Source organism: Rhinolophus ferrumequinum, chromosome 4 (assembly GCF_004115265.2).
Source record: "Rhinolophus ferrumequinum isolate MPI-CBG mRhiFer1 chromosome 4, mRhiFer1_v1.p, whole genome shotgun sequence".
NCBI classification, from domain to species: Eukaryota; Metazoa; Chordata; class Mammalia; order Chiroptera; family Rhinolophidae; genus Rhinolophus; species Rhinolophus ferrumequinum.
The window spans coordinates 60,735,675-60,757,554 of NC_046287.1; the positions used below are offsets into that span (position 1 = coordinate 60,735,675).

Genomic DNA, 21,880 nt, shown 5'->3' on the forward strand with positions numbered 1-21,880 from the left:
AAGCAGGGCTGAGATCTCTGAAAAATCAAACCCAGAATCTCATCCTGCAACTGGTGAGATGACAGAACAAGTCGAACTCCTCGCCTCACAGGATATCTACATTTAAAGTGAGGGCACTGATTGGGAAAGAATGAGATCCTGAAAGCTGAAATGGGGATGTGTCAGAGACCCTGAAGAAGCTGGGACAGTGAGACTCTAATTTCTGATGAATCTTCTTTGCCAGTGGAAGCAGCCTCCCAATCCTCAATAGAGATCCTTCTACTCCTAAGAAATGGGAGCTACTGCTGCATTGCCTGAGGGAATTCTAATAGCCTCCTTTGAGGAAGTTGCCATGCAAGACAATGCTGATTCTCCTCAGGACTTACCCCACCACACTTCTTTGCTTCTAGAATAATAACTAGACTAAGTATCAGCAGGACTCTAAAGGTGAGGTACAAAGTGGGACCAAAAGAACTACTTGAATTTTCTAATTTATACAGACATAAATCTAGGGAACATGTATGAGAATAGATATTAAGGGTATGGGATAATGGTGGAAGGAACATAAAGTTGGATCAGGCCAAATTTACTGATATGGGCTTACTAAGTAGAGATTCTGCATTTAATGTTGCAGGTTGGAAATTCAGAAAAAGCTGTAACAGTGTGTTGGTTAAGTGGCTGAAAATGGACCAAAAGGTAGCCCATGTGAGTGAGAAATCTTGGAGCTGTCTTGGTTTAAGGTAAAAGAAACAATTGAAAGGCTTAAGGAGATTGGAATGTTAGAGTGGGCTTGCCATTTAAGACCTACTCAGTCACTCAGAGGGTTCAGAAGACACACATTTCACCATGACTGTGAAAAATAAATTTGTGAGGGAAGCCCCAGCATCTTTGAAGAGCTCTGTGATCACTGTTCTCTGTAGACCAGGCTTTACAATGGGTACTGTGGTCACTGAAAGAGAAAACTGAAATGCAATCAGCGTATTTGGATAAAAGGGTAACAGGGGCCAAGTGACAGCCCCCAACTGTCAAACCAATGAGAGCAGAGTCAAAGCGAGAATGAGAATAGTCTGACTCTCATAGACCATAGTGTTAGATAGTTGATCACGGTCCTCCTAAAAGTAAAATAGATAGAAAGCCTACTAATAAATTCTTATTAGAGCTGTATAAGCAGAAAATTTCTAGGTCAAGTGAACAAGAAAAAAACCTGAATCAAAAACATTGAGTCACGAGCCCTCCATCAATTTCCAGACTTGAGCCATTACAGATCCAGAAACCTTTAAATGAAGGAGAGGATGGGTCCCCTCCAGGAATGAACTGGTATGTAAAGCAGGTCTGGCCATTTCTCCTTCTAAGCAAACTTCCAAGAGAATAACCTAATGCACTGCTCGAAATTCTATCCATTGGGAGAATTTTCTTTCACACTGTCCTTCAGGCGAGAAAGGGGTTAGAGTGCTGCTGCCACTGACTGTCTTTTCAAAGATACAATCTTCCAGTTATAAAATGAGTAAATTCTGAGTATTTAATACTCACCATGATGATTATAGTTAACGATACTGGATTAAAAACTGGAAAGTTGCTAAGGGAGTACATTTAAAAGTTCTCCTAACACACAAAAAAATAACTATTTCTGTGAAGTGACGAATATGTTAACTAACCATATTGTGGTAATTATTTAAAAAAGTTGTATATGTGTATCAAATCTTCCCATTGTATCTTAAACTTACACAATGTTATATGTCAATTGTATCTCAAAAAAGCTGGGGGAGTGGGGAGCCAACACGGGAGAAACAGACATGGAAGATACAGGAAAGGAATTGCAGGACCTTTATCTGGGCCTTTGGGTTCCAAATCTCTTTATTTGATTCTGTAGTTTGAATCAATAAATTTCCTATTATGCTTTAATTCAGTCTTATCTGAGTTTCTGTGAGACTTACGAGTACTGACTATAATCCATACAGTAAAATTTCATAAATTCAACAACAACAAAAAAATCCTAGGTATACAGCTTCAGAAATACAAAAGTATATTCACCAGCACATAGAAGCCAGGAATATATCTAAAGAAAAATTCAACATTACTAGTGTTTGCACCAGGAATATAATTTAATTTTAGGGAATTTATTGATGTAACCCAGCACATCAATTGGTTAAGGGGGGATAAATGATCATTTCAATAGCTATTGAAAAAACTACTTATAAAATGTTAAATTTATTAAAAATTTAAAATCTATTCTTTTTTTATTCATATTAGTTAGAATTAAAAGGATACTCCATTAAATGAAAACTACTATCTACCCCAAGCCAATAGCTAAAATCATATATAACCTTGGAACGCTAGATGCATTCTCAGTCAAGTTATAAAATCAATAAGAAAAACACACTAATTTTTAGAAAAAGAACATCAGCAAAAAAACTCACAACGGAAGGAATAAATATATAGGACCAAAAATACCTACATCACTAATAATCAGAAAAGAGTAAAATAAAAAGCTTTAAAACAATAGAAGTTAATCTTGACTATAATATGCAGAATTAAAACACTTATTGGAAACTGTTAAAAAGATAAACGAGTAATAACTTTTCTAAAGAGAAATTTGGCAAAACTGTATCTAAAACCTTAAAAGTATGTACACCATGATAGTAGTTTAACCTCAAAAGACAATCAGGATATTCTGAAATTTTTATTTATGAAAGCCATGTACCTCAGCATTGTTTATAATAACTGAAACAGTCAAGTTTATGTAGTGGCAAGGACAGGCACAAAAATATAAGGGTCTTTTTCTAAGTAGGGGACAGAATTGGAATTGAAATCTTGGTATCAATTGAGGTAACTTGAGAGTCCACCTATCTTTTCATGTGTCACAAAATCAGTCAAATGTGTTCTCTCTTCCTCCTCTATTCACCTCTGAGGTGGTTTCTTCAACTTGCTCAACAATCCTGTTCCTTTATATCTCTTGTAAGTGGCTGAAGCTTGCCATAATCCTTCTAGCCCTGCGCCTAACTCATGACATCCCTCAAAGAATTCTTACAGTTTCTGCCTTACTTTTAATTATCTTTCTTTAATTACATATTCAAAAAAAAAAAAAGGGAATTTGGCCTAGCTCATCCTCTCATATGGAACCACTGGCATTAAGTCAGGGGCTGGCTAACTCTTGGCTCTTATCTGATCTAAATAGCTGTGGTCAGGATAGCAGGGATCCTGGGCAGGACAAGCACTATGACATTTCTAGTACAGAGACACAGACGAGCGTGTACACACACACACAAACACACCCAAAACCCTGGAAATCATCTAAGTGTCGCAATACTGGCAGACTGGCTAATAAATTATAGTACATTGATAGGGGAGAGAAATATGCACAGAATACTGTAACATAGAAACCACAGGTTTTAATGTATGACCTCTAATGACGACATCTTGATAGAACTATAGCTATTCTTAATTTTGTTCTTAGAGGCTTTGTATTTTCCAAAATCGCTATAATAAATATAGATTTATAATCAGAAAAGAAATCCACTTAGCTTGGTATAATAAGTTCTTAAAATTTTTCTTTGTAAACAAAAACATTTTAATTACCTTTCCAACATCACATCTTGTGCCTTCATTCACCATCCCAGGATCTGGAACATCTGATCCTAGCTGAAAATCCACACCCCAACATTTGGTGCCTCCACTGGGAGTCTGAATAATAGCAGGCACAATTCCAAATACCGGCATTTCTTGTACATTCTCACATTGAAGCTTTCCACACAAAGCATTCCTACAAAGAGAGAAAAGTAATGCAAACATAAAATGCACCTGGTGTAGCTACAAAAGAAAAATTATACATCTCTATGCAGACAAGAGAGTTTACTGCTATTTAGCTGAAGGGGGTCTCAACAAAGAAGACACATGAGAACAACAGAGATGAAAATATGGCAGGGAAGAGAAGAAAAGAGATACATGGATGCTAAGGTGCAAATCAGTAAGGAACCGGGTGGTGCTGATGCTCCTTTTTTCCCCACACCTAATCCCTCTTCACTACTACGTCTAGGAATCAAAAAAGTCTAACTAGTAAGGTTTTTTTAATAAATATAACTTTAAGAATGCTATTACCCAGAAAATAAAAGAACTATACCAAAAATCAACTGTGTCTTCTAACAGAATTATGGTAAGCAGAAAATTCGATTCTGTAATGTGAAATAACTAAGAAAGGACTCCAACCTTCTTGGCTTGGCTAACTCTTAGTTACCTAGACTCAATTCATTAACTCAATTCACCAAGGCTGTGTCAGTCAAATCCCCTTCCTACATCCTTTCATAACACAGTAAGTACTTAACACCAACTCTTATGATGCTGTATTGAAGTTTCCTAATTACTTGATTGTCTTCTGATCTAAGCATCTATCCTATCCTTCAACCTCCTCTGTAATATCACTACCAAGTTATTATAGGATATTGTTTTCCAATTCCTCTAACTCAACCACCTCCTAAAAATTCCCCTTCTAGCTAGCATAATATTCTTTTACTTCTTCAGTTAAAAACCTATCTCCCTATAACTTTTCCTCATTGATCCCACATCTTCCACATGAAACCACATAAGTAATGTATTTTCTTTCTTCCACATGACAGCTATTTTAGGACAATTATCATGTAGTTCCTAAATACTTCACCAGAGCTATATCCTACAATCATTTCTCATGCAACGAGGAAACTCCCCTCTAAATATGATCCAGATTATTCCATTGCCTCTTGAAGCATAGTGCTCAAAGTGGAGCACGAAATTTTGGTTATAGCCTGACAAGCAAAGAACACAGTGGAGCTACATTTCCTTTAATCTTGATACTGTACTTCTATTAAGCCCAAGATTATAGAAACTTTTATGGTAAGTTACATTAATATGTAACTACAGTGCATTATTGACGCCCTTGAACTTATCATTAGTTAAAAACCTCTATTTACTTTTTGTATAAGCTACTATTAAGTCTCCTGTTCCTTCTATCCTGTACTCAAGACTTAGTCATTTTGTCCCAAATGTGCATTTAGTCTTATGTCGCCATTTATTCACTAGGTAACCTGAGTCAAGTGCTTAATTAAACTTTCTAAGTTTCAGTTTCTTCATCTGAAAAATAAGATAAACAGCAATGCCTATCTCACATATTTGGTTGAAATTAGATATGAAAACCTCTAAAACAAAGCATAGCATAAAGCAGACCTCAGTTAACATCTGTTGGAGTCCACCAAATATCATATAGTGGAAATGAATACATGATTTATAAAACAATGTAAATTATACTATGCAATAAGTATATGTATATGGGGGTTTCTCAGTACACATATGTATTTGTGTGTATATCCATACATATGATGCACATACACGTTTATGAATGTATATACACATGAGAAAGAAATACAACACAAATTTAACAAAGCATCTCTGGATGGTAGGGCCATATGTGATCACTTTCTTTACACTTTTCTAGATTTTAGACATTTTCTATGATGAGGATGATTGTAAACATAGTGATGATGAGGATGAGTCCTACAATGAACTCTTCTTAATACTAACATCCATCAACTCATTCAGTCTTCGAAATGACACTTGGAAATAGGTATCATTATTATCTCCATTTTACAGAAGAGAAAAATGAGGTATGCAACTGAAGCAACTTGTCCAAAGTCTCAGAGATCTTAAGTGGTTAAAAGAGCATTCAAACTCAAGAGAGTCTAACTTCAAATGTGTATTCCTAATGACTATATTACATTATCCTTATTAGATATTCTTATAAAACAATTATAAAATGTTTCCAAATCAGCTACCCAGTAATTTGTAAGTTTCGTAAGTGTAGTTTTTATATTTTCATCAGGATATTCATAAAATTATGGAAATAAAACCAGGTTAAAGACAAGGATAAGGAATGTCTAGCAAATTCTCTCCAAGTCTGCATAATCCACTTATCCCAATGTTTTATCTCAGTTCATTCAATCAGTTATACTGATTTTTCCACCCATTAGCTATATCACCTGTTCCTTCATTCATTCAACAAATAGTTGAATGTGTAACTGGACTTGACAGTTTAGTGATGAAGGGTGATAACAAAGAAATCACCCTTTGTTTCATAAGGAAATGAAACTGTGACAGACACTACAAAAAATATCCCAAAGATAAATAAGAAAATTTGATAATAATAAAATTGTCCATTCATCAGGAAGACATAACATTCCTAAATGTACATGCACCTAATAACATAAGCACCTAAGAACACAAATTCAAAACATATACAGCAAAACTGTATAGAACCAAAAGGCAAAATAAAAACTTCATAATCATAGCTGAAGATTTTAACACACCTCTCTTAGACATTGAAGGACAAACAGATAAAACACACACACACCCCCAAAAGACATAGGAAATTTGAATAAGACCATTAATTAAATTGACTCATCTAACAACTGCAGACTACACTTTTTCTCAATTGCACGTGGAACATTCACCAAAATAGACCATATGCTGGGCAATAATTTATATCTCAACAAATTGCAAAGAACTGAAACCATACACAGCATATTCTCAATGGAATTAAACTAGAAATCAATAACAAACAGACAGCCAGAATGTTCCCATATATTTGAAAATTAGCAATACACTTTGAATAACCTATGAGTCAAAGGAGAAATCACAATGTACATTAGAAAATATTATGAATGAAAAATAAGGGAAACACAACATAAAAAAACTCAATGAAAAAGAAGCATACAACTTTTTAACCAGTTCATTTTTCCTTCAACCTTCAACTTGCTACTTTTCTCACTTTGATTTAGACTAACTTTGTTAGCCAACATGGGTTTAGTCTCCCCAAACTGCAGGACAGACTCCTCCTTGGTCTCTTCTAAACACCGTAAAAGAATTATGACAATACTATGCCTAGAACTGGTTTTGTATCTGATCTTCCTTTTATCTGGAAAATTACACATTAAATTATCTATCTTATTCTAAGGCAGTGTAATTATCAAATAATTGTTCTGACTAAGGCAGTGGTTTGGACATAAAATATTCTCATGGAATTTGAATATACTAAAAACTTTTAAGAATAATAGTTTGACTTCCCCAGAAAAACAGTGCTATATAAATGCAAGAGAACTTACATCTACAACTACTTTTGAGACTATACAAGATAGTCAGAACAGTTATGTTCATATCCCCTTTTGAAATACTTTCTTGTTGTTGTTTTGTAACTTCCCTCGATCTACTCTGTTCTATATAGCCTCAAGAAAGGTATTGAGAACATCTATAAGAGGGATATCTGAGGAAGTCTTCCTCAGAGAAGTCATACTTGAACTGAGATCTGGAGGAGAGAGAAGAGCAGGCCAGACAGAAGGAACAGCATGTGCCTCGGCCCTGTGGCAGAAGGCCACACGTAGGCCAGGATAACTGAAGCATTTAGTGGCTGGACAGAGAGATGAACCTACAAGTAAACACATTAAAGGAGCATCCAGAAACACACACACAAAAAAAATACTACAAGAACATTCTATAGAAAAGCTAAGGAAAGAGGTTTCTTCAAGGAGAAAACGGTCAACATAGTTGAATGCTACTAAGAGGTCAAGTATCATGAAGACCTAAAAATGTCTGTTGGATTTAGCGACACGGAGGTCATTGTTGTTATTTCTTAGTAAGCATTGTTTCACAACAATACTTAGCAAGCATTGTTGCTTAGCTTAACTGGCAGAGTAGAAGGTGGTGTGGGAAGAAGAGATGCCCAGCGTTACAGAATTATTCCAATTATATAGGATGACAGTGTGTGAATGTATAATGCGCAGAAATAAAAAAAAGACACTGAAATTAGTGAATATATATGGATTGAGATTATGAATGACTTTCTTCTCATTTATAATTTTTAATATTATTAATTTTGTACAAGCAAATGTTTTAGAAAAAAAGTTTTAATTTGTCTCTTTTAAGTTATATAGAGCTAGAAGAAATTAATGAAGTCCAGAAATAATTCTATACCTTTATGGATTTAACAGCATAATCTTTTAATGAGAGGAAGGAAAAAGAGGTACAGTGTTTATTTGGGGCTCTTATTGTAGAACACACATAAACAAAGTAAGATTCTAAACCCATTAGATTGCAGACAGATAACGACATCAAGGGGATGACTTATTTTACTGTTCTATTCAGAGACTCTCTGAAGCCTTTTGTTGCAAAATTGTAACTGAAAATTATTTAAGGGAAAGTCAGCAATCACAAGGAGTTATAAAAGCTACTAGAGATGACTGGTCGTACAATCTTTCATATTCCTTTATAACCTCACCAGCACTTACCCAGTGGCACACTTCTTGTATTCATTGCCAGAGAAACCACAATTGCCAAATCTGTCACCTTTAGAATTCACATCAATGAAACAATCTCTTGGAGCAGCCTTGGCTTCTGTAACATCAAAAATGTAAAAAAAAAAAAAAAATTACAGCAATTTAATTCAGAAATAAAAGCAGTCCCTATGACAGTCCATATACCCAAATGAACGGTCTCAACACCTCTGCAAAAGTTTCAGGCCTTACAAATAAAACATTTTTGTTCTACATTTTATACTTAAGAACCAACTGCAAAAATGAAACTTAGATTGTAGTTAAAAGTTAGCCTAGACTCAAACACTCACAGAAAGGTCATTAATCAAGATGAAACTATAAATTAAAACCAATAGTCATCGTCACTGCTCTCAAACACGTATCTACTGAACCTCTGGTTAGGTCAGGCCAGGAAGGGCTGGTGAAAACATTGCCAGCTACTATTATTTGGTTTTTAATTTATCATATATGAATGCTTAATTTAGGTATTCTTACTAATTAGACAGACTGACAAACAGCCATGATAGCTGATAAAGTATCAATCCATTCTTGCTTTCTTCTATTTTATACAGGTATTACTTACTGTTCATTTTTTTCTACTTAATTATACATTCCTAAAAATACTTTATTTGGAAATATTTTTAAGCCAAAATGCCTGTGCTTTCTATTTAATATAGGAAATTCACTTCCCAATCTTTCATATCTGATATCATGTTGTTTAATTTAAAAGAAAGTGGATATGGGGTGAAAGGAGTTGGAGCAAAAAAATACAGAGGATCAAGTAATATGAAAAATGAACACTTCAGACAGTCTTCAAAGAAAAAAAGTAACTGTGGTTCCTTTAGTCCTAGACTTCTTTGCGGGCCTCTCTTTGGTAAATAATAGTATTTACTTCATTAAAATGCCTATCTGTAACCACTTTTTCAGTCTGGAATAACCTGACTATTCCTGCAAAATATATCAGAAGTTGACAAGACTTCTCTTTAAGTCTTCTCTCCTCCTGCCTATCTTGCCCACCATAAGGTAAGGAGTACAACAGAGACTAAAGACAACAGAAGTCTGGCCAAAATCAACAACTCTAGCTTCGAAGAAATAAATCCAGCTTTTTTGTCAAACTAATGAGTGTAATGAGATTGGCTGATTGCTCCTGATAATACTAGACAAGTTAGTGAGGACAAAGGATGAGCTGAAGTATGCGAGGCATGCAGCTCAATCACTGCATCAGTAACCTGAAAGCTTCTGTGTGTGACCTGAAAAGACCCTTATCTTCTGTAATGACAGGGCGGAGACTGCTAAAAATCAAACCCAGAATCATTCTCCAAGTAGCTGAATTACAACCCAAGATAAACTCCCAGCCTCATAGTGTGAGTGAGTATCGTTAAGGTGAGGGCATTGATTGTGAATGAATGAGATCCTAAAAAGTTGGAATGGGGATGTATGGGAAGACCCTGATGAAGCTGGGGACACTGAGCCCCTAAATTATGATGCGCCTTCTTTGTCAGAGGAAGCAGCCTCTCCACTCCCATCTAAAGGGATTAAGCCTGCATTGCCTGAGGAAATTATAGTGGCATCCCTGAGGAAGTTACCATGCAAGACAATGCTGAGTGGCCTCAGGACTCACCGCTACCACCCCTCTTTGCTTTAGACCTATAGCAAAGGTGACGTAGTAAGTGTGACCCATGAGAAGGTGTGCTGCACACCAATAGAACCACTTCTATTTTCAAATTTATACACAGAAAATCTAGAGAACACATGGGAGAACAGATATTAAAGGTGTGGGATAATGGTAGAAGAAATATAAAGTTGAATCATGCCAAATTTATTGATATGAGCAGAGATTTTGCATTTAATGTTGTACCAAGGGGAGTTAAGACAGGACTGTAACAGTGTGTGTGGTTGGTTTGCTGAAACATGGACCAAAGAGCAGTTCACAGTGAGCAAGATGGAAATGCTGGACCTGCCTTGGTTTAATATAGAAAAGAGATCCATGATCTCACAGATTGTTAATGTTTTAATGCTAGAGTGGGTCTGCCATTTCAGACCTACTCACTCACTCTGGGACGGTCCAGAAGACACACTTTTCATCATGATGAGAAATAAATTTGTGAGGGAAGCCCCAGCATACCTAAATAAGCTCCGTGATTGCTCTTCTCTGTAAGCCACTTTACTTGGGGAACTAAGGTAACTATTAAGGTAAATAAGTTGGGAAACCTAAATGCGATGGGAATAACTGGATCCCCAGTGGCAGGGACCAAGTGCAAAGGCACTCAAATGCAAAGGGTAGGTGGCCACGTTTACCATAATGGAGAGCAAAGTCAAAGTCTGACTTGCACAGGCCTATGGCACTGGTTAGTTGATCATGGTGTTCCTAGAAGTGAAAAGATAGGAAGACTACAAAGTCTTACTATATCTGTATAAGCAGAAAAGTTCTATGTCAAGTGAACGAAAGTCTAACTTGAATCAAAAGAACTGAGTCATAACCCTTCAATCAATTCCCAGACTTGAGCCATATTATAGACCCAGAACCCCTTAAATGAAGTAGAGGACCCTAATACACTGCCAAAAATGTATAGTTAATTTTTCTCACATCCTTCCCCAACAGGACCTATGGCCTTTTACAGTGGGTAACTGCATTATGGAAAAGGAAATAGTAAGAACTTTCAGGGACTACTGGACACTGGCTCTGAATTGACACTAATTCTGGGGGACCCAAATGTCATTGTAGTCTACCAGTCAGATTAGGGACTTCCGCAAGTAGGTGACCAAAGGACTTTTACCTCAGATCTGTCTCCCAGTGGGCCCAAAGGTTCCCCAAGCCCTTCCTGTGGTTATTTCCCCAGTTCTAGAATGGATAATTGGAATAGACATAATAGCAGCTAGCAGAATCCCCAGTTTGGTTCCCTGACCTGTGGAGTGACAGCAATTATGATGGGAAAGGCCAAGTGGAAGCCACTGGAACTGCCTCTACACAGAGGAAAATAGTAAATCAGAGGTAGTACCACAATCGCGGAAAAACTGCAGAGATTATTACTACCACCAAGGACATGAAAGATGCAGGGGTGGTAATTCCCACCACATTCCAATTCAACTTGTCTGTTTGGCCTGTGCAAAAGATAAATAGATCTTGGAGAATGACCGTGGATTATCATGAGCTTAGCCAGTGGTAACTGTCATTACAGCTGCTGTGGCAATTTGGTTTCATTGTTTAAGCAAATTAACATATCTCCTGATACCTGGTATGCAGCTATTGAACTGGCAAATGCTTTTTTCTCCATATTGGTCAATAAGAACCACCAGAAGCAGTTTGTTAACAGCTAGAAGGCCAGCAATACACCTTCGATGTCTTCTCTCAGGGGTATGGCAACTTTCCAGCCCTGTGTTATAATTCAGTTTGCAGGAACCTTAATCATCTTTCCCTTCTCCAAGATATCATAAGATATCTCTTTATGGACAAAACACATGAAGATATTTGTATCCCATGTGACCGCTCACCATAAGGTAACCTTGCAGGCGAGGATTTTATATAGTAAAGTGGATTAGGATGATTATCCTACCCATTCTGTGGATACCAGTCAACCTCCTTCCCTAGTCATCTCTGTCACAGCCCAATGAAGTCATAAGCAAGGGGCCATGGTGCCAAGGACGGAGGTCAAGCATGTCCTCGGCAACACGGACTTCCACTCACCAACGACAACCCGGCTGTGGCTGCTGCGAACGCCCAATCTGCCAGCAGCAGAGACCAACACTGAGTGCCCAATATGGCTCCTTGTGATAGGTTTATTAGATTGGACCCTTTCTATCATGGTAGGAGCAGTTTTGTTCTTACTGAAACAGACACTTACTCTGAATAAGAATTGCCTTCCCCACTTGCAATGCTTCTGCCAAAACAACCATCCATGGATTGACAAAATGTCTTATCCACCATCATAGTATTGCACACAGGTTTGCTTCTCATCAAAGAACTCACTGCACAACAAATTCAGTATAGCAATGGGCCCATGATCATGGAATTCACTGGTCTTGCCACATTCCCCCTGCTATGGCTGGTTTTATGGAATGGTAGAAAAGCCTTTTGAAGACTTAGTTACAGTGCCAGCTAGTGGCAAGAGGTTGCAGGAAGGGGTAAGGTTCTCCAGAAGGCTGTGTAGGCTCTGAATCTGCATCTGGTACATGGTGCTGTTCCTGACGTAGCCAGTACTCATGGGACCAGGAATCAAGGTGTAGAAGTGGGAGTGGCACCACTTCCTATTTCTCCTAGTGACCCGCTAGCAAGATTTTTGCTTCCTGTTCCCACGACCTTATGCTCTGCTGTCCTAGTTCCAAAGGGAGGGAAGCTTCCAACAGGAGACACAAGAATGATTTCACTGATCTGGAAGTTATGACTTCCATCCAGCCACTTTAGACTCTTCATGCCTCTAAATGAACAGGAACAGAAGGGAGTTACTGTGCTGGCTGGGGTGACTGATCCTGATTACCAAGAGGAAATTGGATTACTATTCCACAATGGAGGTAAGAAAGATTACATCCACTACAAAAGATCCCTTAAGATGTTTTCTTAGTATTACCACGCCCTGTGATTAAGGTCAATGGGAAACTGCAATAACCCAATTCAGACAGGGTTTGTATTCATTCACTACCCTAATGTGCTCATGGAAACTGACCTCTGGTCTCCCATGGATTCCACTAGGAGTAACCTGAGCCCTTACGGGGTCAGCTCTTCCTCCTCCTTGACTAACTTGGATATTGACCTGGGTCAGTGTTGGCCCAGAGAATATCATGAGTTTGGCTAGCCATTTGCAGAGCCTCCAGGAATGAAAGTTTGGGTCACCCCACCAGGTAAAGGACCATGACCAGGGGGATGCTTGCTGAAAGCAAAGGATGTATGGACTGGATAATGAAGAAAGTTATTGAAAATACCAGCTATGACTACATGACCAGTTACAGAAATGAGGACTTTAATTCTCATGAATATCTTTTTTTGTTATATTTGTGAATATATATATATATAGAAGTATATATATATATAAATAAAATATCTGGGTTTTTTTGCTCTTATGTCCTTATTGTGTAATATAAGATGTACCGAGTTTAAATGATAGTATAAGCATTGCTAATTTTACATCCTAGTGTTTAAGTTAGGGGTTATCAAGAAAAAGATTAAACATCACTCAAGGACTTTTTCTCTAAGGAAGGGTTTAGTGCATTTCTGGTTATACACAGGATCGTTGTATCATGTTAAGTGGAAGTATGACCTTGTTTCTTTCTCCTTTTGGAGATTATGTTTGATGTAAGGAGATGCATATGGGTGCCAAGTTGACAAGGGGTGGGCTTGTGATTGTTAATTTTATGTATGTACTTGACTGGGCCACAGGGTGCCCAGATATTTGGTCAAATATTATTCTATGTTATTGTATAATAGTGTTTTTGGAATGAGATTAATATTTAAATTGGTAGAACAAGTAAAGCAGATCACCCTCCCTTGTGTTTGTGGGCCTTATCCAACAACTTGAAAGCCTACATAGAACAAAAAAGCTGACTCTCCCTAACTAAGAAGGAATTCTTCCTGAGGGCCTTCAGACTGGGACATTGGCTTTTTTTCTGCTTTCAGACTTGAACTGAATCATTCAGTGTTCCTGGGTCTCAGGCCTGCCAGGCTTTGAACTGGAACTATACCACTGACTCAACTGACTTGACTTTACAGCTTACTGACTTACCCTGAAGATCTGGGATCTACCAGTCTCCAGGATTGTGTGAGCCAATTCCTTATACTAAACCATATATATGAATAGGTAGATAGATAGATACACCTGTATATATATAGATAAATATATAGATATACATACATACATACACACACACACACTCCTATTGATTCCATTTCTCTGAATACAGAGGACAACTAATCAAAACTAAAGAGAATCAGCTCCCTAGTCAGACGTCTTCAAACAGGTTGAAATTAGCAGAATACTGATGCCCTTAAATCACACCAAGGAAAGACCCCAGGCCACTGGTGAACAATTTGCAACTCAATTCGTGGTAAGAACATAGAAAACTAACCAAACACAAAGAGGGAGAGAAAAAAAATATGTATTATTAACTCTAAAGAAAGAAAGCAATTGTCTTACTACCATAGCTCAGCTGTGAATAGCATTAACATGCCTATTATACAATACTCAGTTCCACACCACCAAGTAATTCTCTGACATCAGGTGAGTGTCTGACAATTCGACTCCATTCTGACACCATCTTCCTGGAGATAGTGTCAGATCGCACAGGTTGAGGGGCTCAGTCACACCACAAGACTGCCCTCCCCACTGCTCTGCCACTTACGGCGCCAATTGCAAGTCCAGGTTGTCATTTGTGCTTTTGACCAACAGGCTCTAGATCAGAGGTTCTCAAAACCCCTTCCTTGGATTAATTTGCTAGAGTGGCTCACAAAACTCAGATAATCATTTTACTTACTAGATTACTAGTTTATTATAAAACAATATTAACTCAGGAGTAGCCAGATGGAAGAGATGCATAGTGCAAGGTATAGGGAAAGGGCACGGGGCTTCCAAGTCCTCTCGAAGTACAACAGCATTACCCACATGTTCACCAAGGCAGAAGCTCCAAACCCTATGGGGATTTTATATGGAGCTTCAGGACATAGATTCAATCATTGGCCATTCCGATTAACTCAATCTCCAGCACCTCTCCCCTTCCTGGCGGGGGGGGGGGGGGGGGGGGGGGGGGGTTTGGCGGGGACTGAATGTTCCATTCCAACCTCTAATCACATGGTTGGTTCCTTGGGCAACCAAACCCCATCCTTAGGTTAAGCAGGTGCTTTCCTAAAGTTACTTTATTGACATAACAAAAGATACTTTTATGGCTCTCGTCACTTAGGAAATTCCAAGTTTTAGGAGCTCCCTGCCAGGAAGTGCACAAAGACCAAATATATATTTCTCATTATAAATCAGAATATCACAACAGTCCTCACTGCTGTAATTAAAATTACAATTATTCCATATTAAAAGGCTAGAGAATGGAAAATGAGCATGAGTATGATGAGAGTTGACAAAGGCTGAGAGAAGAGAAGAAACTAAATTCTCATCTTCCATAGTGAGAAATTAGCAGTTAATGTCTAGTATGGAAAAAAAATCAAAAAGTAGAATTACCAAGGCATTCTCTAAAGACACAGAACAAGTAAAAAAAAATAATCACCTAGGAAACATAAAAGTGGTTGCCTCAAGGGATGGGGATATTAGGTGAAAGTACACTTTATTTTTTCATAAAACATTGTAAATAAATTTGGATCTTTATGTATAAATATAACTTTGATAAAAATGAAAATTTTAAAAAGAGACAAAAAATTTTTTAAACATCCTAAATATCTATCGGTAAGAGAACAGATTCCATTAATATAATGGAATACTCTAACACACTATATCTAAGTATATCAATACAGATGGATCTCAAAAACACTTTGAGTGAAAAACGAAAAGAGCAGATTCCTATGTATATCCCCATACTATTTATATGAATTTATTAAAATTAAAATATGATCGTTTATATTGGGGGTGCCAAAAAATGTACACATTTTAAGAGATGTTACCTATGTATTACTTTTTGAAGTTTAATTGAATTACGGTAGCAATATGTAGTATGTGTTCATTCAAAAGATGGCGCTAATCAAATGAATGCTAGCATCATACATTATATTACAATTTTAATACAGTTTTTTTCCTTTCTTAAAATGTGTATACATTTTTTGGCACCCTCTGCATATAGGTTATACATATTCATATATTGTTTATATACATAGAATTGAGAGATGATAAATAGAGAGAGGGAGTAAAAACAAAAATCACCGACTGAATTTGGACACATGAAATTCATGATCACGACCACCTATAGAAAAGGAAGGAGATATGACAGGAAAGAGGAAACTAGGAAACTTCAATTTTAGCAGTAATGTTTTATTTCCCTTTTTAACAAAATTTAAAGCATAAATAAATAAATAAATAAATAAAAGCAATCAATTATAGATAAAATATCTTACTTGAGCCAAAGATGACTTGACACTGAGCATCATAATATTGGCACATGCCATTGTAACAATAGGCTTTGTTATTCTGGCAAGGATATCCATTCTGAATAAAAACATCAGGCTGGCAGAACTGAGAAGAACCATTGCAATATTCTGGAACATCACATTCATTGGTTTTTCCTCGGCATAAAGTACCTCCTGGAAGAAACTAGGGTAATAAGATTCAAATGAAACCGAAATATCAGGACAATTCCACAAACTAATCAAATTTGAAACCACAACATTTATATCTATAAAAGTTCTAACAACAACAAAAGATTAAATAACCCAGTGGAAAAATGAACAGAGGCCGATAACAGGCGATTCATAAAAGTCATGAAATACAGAAAATGAAAAAACATAACCTCATTGATAACCAACATAAATGCAAATTAAACAAAGATATAAAAGCACTCTAAACCTATCAAACTAACCAGGATTATAACACTTGCTAACAACAAGCTTGTGATTACACTGGTGGGTTCAGACTAGCACATTTGTGCAAAATAAATAAAATATGTGTCAAATATTTTAATATACATACTCTGCCCCCAAGAATACTACTTATAAACAAAAACTGGAAGCAATCTAAATGTCCATCATTAGTTGACTAGGTATGGTAATTACAGTTTAGCCACACAAAGGAGTACTAACTATACAACCATGTCAAACTACATGAATAGAAAAAAGTCCATAATACCTTATTGAAAAAAAAGATAGAAAAAATATGTATATCTGCTTACTCACACACACACACTTGTATAGGAAAAAGCAACTAAATTAACATAATAACATGTTATCAACAATGGCTACCTGCGGAAGGTTAAAATGATAGTCTTTCAGTGTCAGCTTTCTATATTTTGGTATTGTTGAATTTTTAATAAAAAACATAAATTATTCTTAAAATCAGAAAAAAATTGTTTCTACTTAGGAAAAAATCTCATTAGGACATTTGTCGTAAAAGAACGTGGTACAAAATTTCAGACAAGTGGCATAAAATTTTTCATATAATTATGTAATAAAAACATTGCTCTCTTATAGAACGGAGAAAACAAATCTTGATATACACATTTTTTCTTTTTTTTTTTCCCCAAATAGGAAGGAATTTCTTACCAAACAGTCTTTACAACAGTCACCATATGCACATTCAGCAGATGATTTAAGCTTACAAGTACTTCCTTCACAACAAGGGTCCAATTCACATTCCTATAAAGAGAAAATGACTGTCAATAAAGAAATGAGCTTTTGTCATCAATATTCATTAATAAAATTCTTATCTTAGGCCTAAAATCTATTTCTTTCTAACCTGGCTATAGCAGTTAATCTCTGGAAACAAGCATTATCCTTCTGGATTTGTCAGTGACTCTTTAATTATAACTATTTAGGTTTCGACATGTATCAAAGGACTGAAATCACAGAGTACGTGTCTTAGCCTGCTGGTACTTCCAGAACAAGATACCATAGACTGGTTAATTAAATGAAAGAAATTGATTATATCACAGTTCTGGCCAGAGGTCTATGATCAAACTCCCAGCCAATACAGTTTTTGGTGAGGACTCTCTTCCTGGATTGCAGACAGCTGCCTTCTTGCTGTATTTCCATACGACCTTTCCTCAGTGTGTGTGTTCAGAGAGAGAGAGCGAGTAAGCTCCATAGTGTCTCTTCTTATAAGGACACCATTCCTATCAGATCAGGGCCCTACCCCTATGACCTCATGTAATCTTAATTACTTCCCTCGATTCCCCATATGAAAATACAGCCACACTGAGGGTTAGGGCTTTAACACATGAATTTAGGGTGGTCACACATTCAGTCCATAACAGTGTATTTAATAATCACAGGAAATTAAGCATCCACAAGTGCATTTCTCTTCATGATCAGGGTCTGACTTCTCTGTAGAGTGGGTCTTCTCCCTATGTGAACATGTAATCTTGCTTGCCTTTTCTCATCCCTTCTTTGAGCCACCATGGCTCCACACCCCACAATCTCCCACCCGCAAAGACATCTACTCTTTTAGGTTCCAATTGATGTCTTCAGGTCTGAACTGTTTGGGAAAGGGAGGAAAGGGGAGAAGGGAAGAGAAGAAAATCAGGGAAAGGTGAAGGAAAGAAAGGGCAGGGGAAATAAGTTTTCTTTAATTTTTGAAGAATATTTTTCCTAAGTATATATTCTAAGTATATATTCTGGGTTGACAGTTTTTTTTCATAAAAAACTGTCAACCCAGTAAATTAGCTGTTCCACTATATTCTGGCCTATATTGCTTCAGGGAAGAAACCAGCTTACATTCATATATTTGTTTCCCATTGTCTTCTGGCTTCTTTCATTATTTTCTGTTTATCTCAGCACTTTGATTACAACATATCTAGGTGAATTTTCTCTGTAATGATTCTGATTTGGGTTCACTTAGTGCTTGGAGTTATAATTTAATATTTTTCCTCAAATTAGGGAAATTTTCAGCCATTATTTCTTTAAATATTTTTCTCCCCTCATTCTCGTTCTCCTCCTAGGATTTCACCTGCAGTGACATTAGACTCATTTGATAGTGCCTGCATGTCGCTGAAGTTCTGTTCATTTTCTTTAATCCTTCCTATTTATTCTTTGCTTTGGATTATTTCTTTGGCTCTGCCTCATGTTCACCGACTCTTTTCTCTGCCATCTTAGTCTATTAATTCTACCCAGTGTATCTTTCATTTATTGCACATTTTAGTTCAGTAAGTTTCCATTTGGTTCTTTAGTATAGTTTACATTTCTCTGTTTGTCTTTGTTTACTCATAGACCATATTTTTCTTTAATTCTTTGATGATAAACAGTGAGAAACAATTCATATAATTCATAATAACAAAATGTTAGAAACAATCCAAAAGTCCTTGTATGGGTGAATGGTTAAACAAACTCCTGACAAGAACTTCTGGGCTGGTGAAAATACCAGCATAAATTTCATTCCTACTCTGTAGTAACATCCATACAATGGACTATGATTAGCAATAAAAAGGAACAAAATAATAATACATGCAACAACCGAGAGAGACCTCACAGGCATTATGCTTAGTGAAAAAAGCCTAAAAGATCATGTTATATAATTCAATTTATGTATTAGGTTCGTGCAAAAGTAATTGCGGTTTTTGCAATTATAATATTTTTAACCTTTTAAATCACAATTACTTTTGCACCAACCTAATAACATTATTGAAAGGGCAAAACAAAGATGGAAAACAAACTAGAAACAGCAAGGGGCAGGAATAAGGGCTAGAGTTGGGGTGGGCATGAATACAAAGAGGTAGCAGGCGGGAGATCTTTTGTGGTGATGGAATAGTTCTGAACTTTAACTAAGGTAATGGCTACACAAATCTGTATATGGGACAAACTACATAAATCTACACATATACACACACACAGAGAGAGAGTCACACACACACACCTACCATATGACCCAGTCATTTCACTACAAGATATTTACCCAAGAGAAATGAAAACGTAAGTCCATATTACATGTGAATGTTCAAGGAGCTTTATGTGTAATAGCCAAAAACTGCAAACAGCCCAAATATATATCAATAGATGAATAAACAAACTGTAGTATATTCATACTACTCAATGATAACAATAAAAATGAATGAACTACTGACACAATAACAATGTGAATGAATCTCAAAATTATGCTGAGTGATGAACTAGATAGAAAAAAAAGAGTTAAAATTCTAGGAAATGCAAACTAACCTGTAATGACAGAAAGCAGATCAGTAATTGCCTGAGGAGAATGGGGGAACAAAAAGGGGTGGGAAGAAGGGATTGGCAAGGGTCACGAAGAACTTTTGGGGATGATGATATGTTCATTATCTTGATTGTGGCAATAGTTTCACTTATGTATACATGTGTCAAAACTTACTAACTTGTATGCTTTAAACATGTGCAGTTTATTGTTGACCAAGACTTCCTAATTGCCTATTTCTTATCCTTTGCTTTGTCTTGACCAAACTTCAATAAGTCTTCTTTCTTTCCTATAGGTCCCTGAACTCTGCTTGTCCCCACAAAAAAAGTGGAAAGTGCCCTCCCCCCATCAGCTTCTTCTGGAAATCAGCCGACCACAGCAGAACAGATTTTCCTGTAAGTCCTCACCAGTTATTTCCCCTTGCTTATCAGCTTTCCCTTAAAAGACTCTGCTTATCTCTACTTGCCCCACCTTTACCTTATGAAAGAAAAATCTTTTTCTCATTGATTCTGAAACACTTCCAGATGTCTGAGATCAGAGTGGTCTCCCTATTACAACAGTCTTTATTCTGAATAAATCCTTTCCTTACCAAAGTCCAAACTTAACATTTTGACATCAATAAAGCTGTTAAATTTTTTTCAAAAACACTGTGCAAGACAGGCAGATGGCTTCCTAAAAGAATAGAGATTCAGGACACAGACAATGTATACAAGAATTTTGTTTATGATAAAAGCAGTACGATTTTAAATGGTTCTGCAACGATTGACCATCAATGGATGGAAGTTAATTTTCTAGTTCAGTCCACGTGATCCCCTCAATTAAGGAGCAAATACAAAAGTGTTTAATTTTAAAAAATGCTAGAAGAAATTATCGAAGGGCTATGATGATTATTTTGAAACAGGCGTCCTAAAAGTCTGGTCAAAATACAAAATTCACAAAGTCTTAAGGAAAAAAATTGATCAATTTAAATTTTAATTTCCAATACAATAAAATACATCACATGAAAAGCTAACACCAAGAGTGAAAACCTAATGTAAACTACAGGCTTTGGGTGATAATGATGTGTCAGTGTAGAGCCCTCAGTTGTAACAAATGTGCCATTGTGCTGCAGGATGCAGACAATGGGAGAGCTGTGTACGTGTGAGGACACGCAGCACATGGGAAATCTCTGTACTTTCCATTGGATTTTGCTGTGACCCTAAAACTGCTCTAAAAGATAAAGTCGATTAATTTTTGAAAACTAAATGGTAAGTAACAGACAGAGGGGAAATATTAGAACATAGTCAACAAAGGACTTTGCCCATAATATATGAGTTGCTAAAAATCAATTTAAAATAATCGATTCAACATAAAAACTGATGAGGAATATAAAACAATAATTCATAGAAGAAAATTATGCATGTGGTCTATAAGCATATGAAAAGACAGAAAGGTAAACAACATCTTGCTTTTCACCCACTGAAATTAAGAAAACATGATCCTGTGCTGGCAAGACTATGGGGGTCACTGATACGCTGTTGGCAGAAATGCAAACTGACTCAGTCTTTTTGTAGGAAATGTGGTAGTCTCTAATAAAATTAAAAACAATACTTTTCAATTCAGTTATTCTATCGTCATGTAATTAATTATCTTAGAGAAATACCTGAGGCGTACAAGGATATACTCTCTGCAACAGAAAAATACTACTTACAGTAAGTAAATGCCCATTAATAAGAGTACAGTTAAATAAATCATGGTACACCCTTATAACGGAATATTAATCAGGACATCAGGACATTAAAAGATTATGTCTATATA

The 21,880-nt window shown here is 36.5% G+C and overlaps 1 protein-coding gene across 1 annotated transcript in view; it reads right to left on the reverse strand.

Moving 5' to 3' along the window:
- The window catches only part of ADAM9 (ADAM metallopeptidase domain 9), a 98,506-nt gene that overhangs the window by 30,450 nt on the left and 46,176 nt on the right, over positions 1-21,880 (reverse strand). The window contains exons 13-16 of the mRNA XM_033104882.1: positions 17,488-17,580; positions 16,348-16,543; positions 8,283-8,388; positions 3,556-3,739 (exon numbers count right to left, since the gene is read on the reverse strand). Coding sequence (XP_032960773.1) covers positions 3,556-3,739; positions 8,283-8,388; positions 16,348-16,543; positions 17,488-17,580 — 579 coding nt within the window. The remainder of the gene's footprint in view (positions 1-3,555; positions 3,740-8,282; positions 8,389-16,347; positions 16,544-17,487; positions 17,581-21,880) is intronic.